At 35.5% G+C, this 8,667-nt stretch overlaps 1 protein-coding gene across 1 annotated transcript in view; it reads right to left on the bottom strand.

Moving 5' to 3' along the window:
- Nucleotides 1–8,667, bottom strand: part of TTC27 (tetratricopeptide repeat domain 27) — a 140,345-nt gene that overhangs the window by 86,910 nt on the left and 44,768 nt on the right. Inside the window, exon 9 of the mRNA XM_085301181.1 lies at nt 5,604–5,670. Within this exon, the coding sequence (XP_085157307.1) occupies nt 5,604–5,670 (67 nt within the window). The remainder of the gene's footprint in view (nt 1–5,603; nt 5,671–8,667) is intronic.

Raw genomic sequence — 8,667 nt, 5'->3', positions numbered from 1 at the left:
AAAGAAAGAAAGAAAAAGAAAACTTACAAGCACTAGCAGGACTTTGCAGCAAGAAAGTCTTTGCAGTATTATAATCTCGTAACCAACAGAGCCTATTCAAAATGGGCAACATTGCTTAGAAAAGAAGTGAAAGACTTTTTATAAAGCCACAAAAGTTACAACAGTAGAGACACATGGCACTCCTAATGAGCATTTCAGTACTCTTGCTAGTTATAAAATTTAAAGAAAACTACAGTCATTTTCTCAGCAGAGAAAAATGCACTCCTTTTATTTAAGCTATATAAACAACTCCTCTTTAGAAACCAAATTGGCATGTTAGTTTTACAGAGATTTTAATAGGAAGGCTTAACATTAGAAATATCATGTGCCCTGATTTGATCATTCCCTAGTTCCACATTATTATYGCAAATGCAATACAAAAGGAGAAACAAATCATTTCCATTCTCCTCTCCCTCCTCCCACAGACCCCCTTACAGTGAAAGGCAGAAAAAAAAACACATATATGTATACACACACACACACACACACTCTCAATAAAAAGTGCACTACTATTCTTTGCTTCRTGTTTCAAAGGCACCATATACCATCAGTTTCTATTGCATTCAGTAAATGCTCACTTCTGAAAAAAATCAGGCCAACTGTTCTCAAATTCCTTAGTAAAAATAATCTCTTATGGAATTAGTAGCTGAACACTGGGAAAAAAAAATCAAAAAGCATGAAGAATTACCATCAGGTCCATCTCTGGACTATACAGTATTCCTCGGATTTTGACAGACCCCCTCCACAGTCTCTAGCTTCCTGATCTGTGGCTTTCTTCACGGTATTATATGAACAATTTCAGAAATATCACGGCTTTTTTTTTTTTCAGAAGAAGGTGAATAACTTAAGTTCTATATTCTGGGTAAAATGAAAGCTATTGCACTATTTTTATTCCTCTTTAAAAACAAGGAAGATGTCTCACATGTTGAAAATGTCCGTAGGCAGAAGAACTGCCAGAGCTTCCTTTGCCCAGTTTTTACCACRTAAAAAAGAAATCAACTGCTCTAATCTCCATAAATGACAGTAGTCTCAGGAGTATAACAAACTAATGCAACAAAATTGTCCACGGTCCCTTTTCTTTTCCTTCTAATACTCCATTGTTTCCAAAGGATACAAATACTGGGTTAAGATGGGGGAAGCACAGAAGCAAGAGGCTTCTGTCCCACAATTTGTGCTTGCTTTCTCTCTTCTGTTCCCTATCGCTTAATACTGTTACTATCACCAGAAGTCCCTTGATCTCAAGGCATTAAAAAGGTAAATACACCTCGCATTCACCACAAAGCTCATCTCTCTTGGACAAAGCCCGGGCCAGGACAGATGGCAGGGATAACATTTATCCTGGATATCCTGTTGGAGCAACATAAATTAGCTAAACTCACATCACAGAAGTGCACCCCCAGTATGTAAACTATTTGGTGTTCTATAAAACTGTAGGAACCTGTATTGCAGAGTCCAACCTTATTACTTTTTTAATACATCTTTTTCCTCTTTTTGTGAGAAAAAAATGCAACACAATCCAATAATTTCTCACCTATTCCCCTGCATAATCTTAAAATGACAGCACATCAAAAGATTTACCAGATTTATATACAGCATCCATATGTACCAGACTTTTACATTTCAGAATATCTTTTAGTCTTCTGACCTGAAGTTTAATGTCCACATGACAGACATCTTAGATGAAGTAAACKTTAATTTTTAATTCATTTTCAAAACATTCTGAAATCTTATGTATACATTTAAATGATAGTATCGCTCATTTAATCCCTTACTTACTATACTTTTATTTGCAATACCTATACCAAACGAAGCACAAATACAGTAAACAACAATTATCTAATTAATCCTCCTTTTGCTCATTTATGAAAAGTCCCCACCCCCCCAAAAAAAAAATTATTTGGGCCACTGGCATGTGGGGCATTGATGTACTTGTGAACTTCTAGGGAAAACCTGCAGCCCAATGTCAAACTTAGCAGATTTCACACTTGTATTTTTACATAAAAAAAAAGCATCAAAATTAAAGATGGGATAAAGAAACAAATGCAGGGATTGTAAAACTTTCCTGGGGAGCTGAGAGTAAAAAAAAAAAAAAGAAATCTACAAAACCTGTGTATGAACACAGTACTGAACAAATTCTTTGGTTCTTGCATTTTACTTCCTATACAGGAAGCCCTATGCAAAAGGTTGGTAATAAGCAAGAAAAAAAAGTGATTCTAAGAGAAACACTAGGTTTCACTGTCATTGTCCCTCTTTTTCTCTCTTAGAAATGGCTCTTTAATGCAATATTCAGTAACTTAAGTCAGAAAGTTTGTCAAATATCACATGTAAAATCATGTCTCCAAAGCAGCTAGTGTGGTATTTTTCATATACGTATATATATATCTATATAGATATATAGTATAATCATCTTCAAGTCCTAACATATAAAAAAAAGTTTAGAATGCCTCTTTTCCAAACTATGCCTAATAAAAGGCAAGACCATGCCATCAACTTGAGTTCATTTTGATCATCCTTTCCCTCTTGCAGCACATGGCCTTTATTCCCTCTCCTATAAAGAGGCTGCTGGTTACATGCATTTGTTTTGCAATATCCCAAAGGAAGAGGGTCTCCTGATGAGCCACTGACCCATTAAAAGTGCTTTACAATTTCTCAAGTTTTTAAAGATATCTTGAAATGCCCTCCTTTCTTCAGGAAAGATAAATTTCAGCAGATATCAGATGAATGCATGACAACCATCTAACCAGCCTGCAGATTTAGGAATCCACATGTAGGCTGAGAAGATGCCTGCTCACACACRCACACACAGAGCAGTTTAAATGATGCTAATGAAATGATGCTAGCATTGATTCCAGGCTTTTTTGCCTGTTTCACTGGGTAGTACCGAAGCTTGGAAAATTGCTTAAATACAAGTGATTCATTTGTGGTGCCACTTACATATTCAACTAATGGACACCAAAAGAATCAAGGTTTTGCTAACATTCTTGCCATGGCTAGGGAGCACGGCAATAGATTTCCTTGTCTCAGTGCTTCAAACAGAACTAAGATGCGAAAGAGCTCCAAGATTTTACCATGAAGTTCTTCAGTAACCATCTACAATTTTAGGCTTAAGTGCAAACCACACAAAAGATGCTGATACTAAAGAGACACAACCTACAGTCTGATTTCTACTTTCAGTTTTCCAAACAAGACTGTCAGGTTACAAGTCATATTCTTTTTTTTTTTTTTTTTTTTTTTTTTTTTAAGGAATATAGTTCTAGATAAAAAAGAGAAAATAATGGTAAAATTGCACTGTGTCACTATAGCCAGTTAATCAGGTAGCATTAAGCAGGAATTTAAAAAACCATTATTCTAATATTTATTTTCTCAGATTTTTTAGGTTATCAGCTGTACCCAAGTCACTGCTATACACTGAATTCAGCACTATCAGACAGATCTATTTTTCTGTTTGTTTATTGCAACAGACCCTTCTTTCTTGCTGCTCAGAGTACGAAGTGTTGTGGAAGTCTGCACATTATCTTTCAGATGTAATTCTATGGAGGGCTTTCTCTTGACAGTGGTTCTGCTGATCTTTTAAGGACAAAGTAAGCTGCAGCAGCTCCAAAAGGAAATTATACTCTCCCCATCAAAAGATAAATAAATGAAAGAATAAGCTCTCCAGTATCATCACAATAAATATTTAAGGAGTAAGGTTCCTCAGGTAAAAGCTTCCTGTGATTTTTAAGGAATCAGCCGCTAGATGGCAGAAAAATGCAGTTTAATTTTCTCGTAATCATGAAGAATTTGCCCAACACATCTCTTGCATCTTATTTAACAGTAGTATAATGCATCAAGAAATGGCAGATAAAGATGACAGTAAATCTGATCATCTTCCTTATCTAGTACAGGTGCTACCTTAACTTTTTCTCCTCTGCTGTAAAGCCTGAGTGGTTAAATATTTGAAAACTCAAGAGTTAAAACAAGTAAACCCCTCTCTAAGTTCCATTATTCTGGAAAGCRTGGAATTATTGGCAATCTTTTTAAAGATATTTTGTTATCACAGTATCACTCCATTTTAAAGAATAAAGTAGAGCAGAACTTATTTGAAGATTCAAGTATATTTGAAGATTCTGCTTTTCCACTCAAGAATTTTACAAATAATAGTGGTTAGTGGGAAGAAAGGAGCGTGGAATATAAAAAGACTGTAGGGAGCTTGGCAGGAAATAAAAATGAAGGGAAAATGAGTTTTCATAGAACAATCCCATTAAAAACGTATTTTATTGTTACAACAGAAAAGACAGGGTTCATTGTAAATAGGTTACATGTAGAATTGGAAAATTCATACATCTGCATTAATTTCTGTGCAAAAATGTTACAATAGTTTCACAATCTTCTATATAAATAAAAAGCTATACTTCATAACAAAGCACTTCAGAAAGTATAAGGATATTATCAGAAARCATTATGACTACTGTTGGAGCAAACTATAGGCAATATAATGTACTACAGAAAAGCCAATGCAAATAACTGTTCTGCAGCAATTCACTCATCTTCCTTTTTCAGATCTTACATGTACTATATTAGCATACAGACTAAAAAAAAAAAAAAAAAAAAAAACCACAAACAGATTTTACATTCATCTATCTAATAGAAAGACTATCTGTTTTTTAAAGGACTGGACTTTTTACATCATAAAAATGTTCCCATTGTCTTTGGATTAGAATCCATAAATCTTTTACACAACTATAAATGTCAGTGATGAAATCTAAGACTAAAATCAATGGGATTTTTGTCAAGACCCTATCTGCAAACTTGAACAAGAATTTACTTTTTCAGGTGCCTCTACTATGAAAAAGGATCTGAGACTGCAAGGTTTGGGTAGGACAGCAGAAAAATATCCTCTACTTTACTGCCCCAAAGCTTAAGTCTAATGTTGTGCAAATCCCTTCCCTCCCTGCGATAAACTACTGTTGAAAGAAAGCACAAAGACAGAAAAGACCAAGTAATGGGGCAAACTGTGTTTATTATTGACAAAAAAAAATACAATGAAAAAACACCAATTTAAAAATTTCAAGAGTTCTTAGAAGTTAAAGATTTTTTCTGGAGTGAGAGACAAATTAGCTGTTGAACTGGGAAAGTTGAACACCTAATATTTAAACTGAATAAACCTGATAGAATCATGCTGCAATTCCTTTCGAGCTACACCTACAAAACTGTAGGAAGAGGAGCACTTTCACCACTAGTGCAATATGAAGAGTTTGCTGTAAAAATTTATGCTCTACTATTACATTGTAATTCACAAAGTTAATACAAACTAAAACACAAATGCAAAAGCGTTTAGTACATGTTTTCAGCTGAAATTAAATTTTTAAGTGTCAATCTTGCCCTACCACATGGATTACTCAAAAGAGGGTCAAATTTCAGCATTGCTTTAATTTCTTGAAATAAAATTAAAAAAAAAGACTATTAGAACAAATTTGGTCTAGAAACAGTTTCACAATTAGTGTGATGGACAGGTTACTGCTTGGAACTTAACTCAGATATTAATTGCAAATATATTCAGTAAAAAGCTCAGATAAGCTACTTACTGAGGTAAAAGCCAGAAGTTCTTCTTCAGTTAATTTGTGTATTGGATTGTTCTTTTGGAAGTCTATACTGTAAAAGAAAAGAAAAATTGAATACAAAACAACATTCATTTAATCTTCAGAACACTAGGTAGAACATGTTTCCCAAACTTGCAGAAATCTAAAGGATGTTCAGGAAAAGTGTTCCAACTACAAACAGTAGTACATATGTGCAGAAGAAAGCCTAGACCTAAGAGTGGTCACAGATAAAAAGGATCATTTCAAAGGACCAAGATATTTAGTTGTACCTTTCCCAGCACATTCTAAATTGAAATGTCTTACTCAGTTTAAGCTTAAAACATTTTTAGGTATCCTAAACAGCTTTAGGCCCACTCCCTGTTTTAACAGAAATGTGTTTTCAGTTAAAATTCTATGACTAATTGAAGACAGATTCTGCAAAACACACTAATGCTCAAAAAGCGCTGAAGGATAATCTCAGACACACACACTCATTCAAAGAACATGACCACAGGAGTTCTCTTACTAGCTAGCATTACCACTAACTAGTGGTACACAAATGAAGAAGGAAAATCAAAATACACAGAGATGAAAATCAGTTATTTTATTCGCAGTTGGACCTTTTTATGGAGATGACCAAGAAACTGGRTTTACATTTCTACATGAGTGAATGTTCTTACCAATATTATCAAATATACTACAAGAGATACCTTCAAGAGGCACAAAAAGCAGTAAGATTACAATTTAAGCTCTCTGTGAAATCAAGAAGCCAGTTGAAAATAAATCMAATTATACTACAGAGCAGGAATCATCAGCAGAACTTTACAACTGCTATATAAATATGCTTAAAAATCAACAGAACACTCCTTTAGTTTTGTAGTACTCTTCATGTTATAGATAAAAATCACAAAGATAACATATTAATTGTTATGATGGGTCATAAGTAGAAATTATGTTCTCTGTTTTACAGTTAGCATATGTAAAACAAAATGGAATTACATTCCCTGCTTTATTTAGGGGAGAACACTTTGCCCCAAGCTAACTTTACTCTTGCTACTTTATTAATTCTTCTTTGCATAAACTATGCAGTTACCTTTGCAGAGATAATAGTCAATGATATCATTAAAATGTTGTTACTATCTACATGTACAAGGCTGTTTGTTCAGATCTTGATTATCCTTGAAATATCATGGTGAATGGAAGATGATTCTGAAGTCTCAAAGCAAATGTCACTCCCATCTTCAGGAAGAGCAAGGAGGAGGATCTGGGCAACTACAGGTTGGTCAGCCTCACCTTGATGCCTGGGAAATGGTGAAGCAAACCCTGTAAGCAATTTCCAAACATATGAAGCGCAAGAAGGTGATTAGGAGCAGTCAGCATGAATGATGAGACAGACTGCATCCTCAGCAAGTTTGCAGATGGTACAAAACTGAGAGGAGCGTTCGGTACACCAGAGGGTTGTGCTGGYATTTAGAGACACCTCAACAGACTGGAGAAATGGGCACAGGGGGATCTCATGCAGTTTGATAAAGGGAGGTGGTGAATCCGGCACTTGGGGAGAATAACTCCTTGCACCAGAACAGACCAGGGGACAACTGGTAGCAAGAAGCTTTTCAGAGAAGGATTTGTAGTCCTGCTACAAAACAAGTTGAACATGCATCAGCAACTGCCCTTGTGACAAGGAAGGCCAATGGCATCCCTGGACTGCATGAGAAAGAGCACTGCCAGCAGGTTGAAAGAGGTGATCCTTCCCCTCCATGCATCACAGGTGAGGCCACATCTGAAGGGCTGTATCTCATTCTGGGTTCCCCAGTATAAGAGCCATGGACATACTGGAGTGAGTCCAGCTAAGGGTCACAAAGATGACGAAGGAACTACAGCATCTTTCATACAAGGAAAAGCTGAGACATCTGGACTTGTTCAGCCTAGAGAAGAGAAGGCTCTGCGACAGTTCTTATCAACATATAAAAATACCTGACGAGAAGTTGTAAAGATGACAAATCCAGACTCTTCTTAGTGGTGCCCAGTAACAGGACAAGAGGAAATGGGCACAAATTGAAATATCAAAAATTCCACTTAAATATAAAACTTTCTGCTGCAAAGTGCTAAAACACAAGAACAGGCTGCCCAGAGGGGTTAGGGAGTCTCCATCTATAGAGACATTCAAAGCTTGACTGAACATGGCCCTGAACAACCTGTTCTAGTTAATTCTGCTTCCAGCAGTGGAGATGGGCTAGATGATCTCATGAGGTCCCTTCCAACATCAACAATACTGTGATACTGAGCAATGCATTATGATACTGTGATACTGAGCAATGAATTACGCAGTATTTCATTTAATAAGACTTACAGTTTACTTTTTTGATCCTTTTGATTTGTTAAAAAAAAATAGTCCATTTCTCACTGGAAGCTAGAAAAACTTTTTTTATATTGTACTTAAAACAAATAAAACTTCCTTACTCTAAAGGAAGTAGTTGAATAGGATGGCAAGAGGGAACAGTGTTGTAATACCAGATAACATGCACAACGTAGAAAGAAATTTTTAAATATGTGTTTTTTTCCCCTTAATCTTAGTCAAATATTTTAATTTAGTTTCATTTTTCTCCCTGAAGCATAAGAAATTTGACATTCATGCTGTCTCCAAGACACAGTGTAGGCTCTGAGGAGCAACTAAAAAAATGTGGCTGTCTAAAGATTTTACACTACTTGAGTATACTTAAACTATACATAAGCTGTGAGACATGAGATAGCAGAGTGCAAATAGTTTGAGAAATGCAACTATTTGCAGTTTATTTAAAAAGTGACTGAATACCCCAGATGACATAAGAGTCCATACTTAACAGACAGAAAACTTCTCTCTGCCTTTGAGAGTGTGTAAGTCTAAAATGGTCAACACAGAGAAGATAACAAACATATTGAGGATCTTCTAGTAAATTCTATCCAGCTGTAGCGTGAATCTATTTAAAACTTTTTTTAATTATTACTTTTTACTTCTAAATTATCTCCCCCTTCATTCATCTGCCAGCTGTGATAAAGGCCAGTGCCTGATGTGTTCAGTGTTAAGGTCCAG

This window comes from Rhea americana, unplaced genomic scaffold (genome assembly GCF_003343005.1).
Source record: "Rhea americana isolate MKP2758 unplaced genomic scaffold, rheAme1 scaffold_173, whole genome shotgun sequence".
Lineage (NCBI taxonomy): Eukaryota > Metazoa > Chordata > Aves > Rheiformes > Rheidae > Rhea > Rhea americana.
The sequence above is the reverse complement of the archived record's forward strand: the minus strand, read 5'-3'. Positions and strand labels throughout refer to the sequence as shown.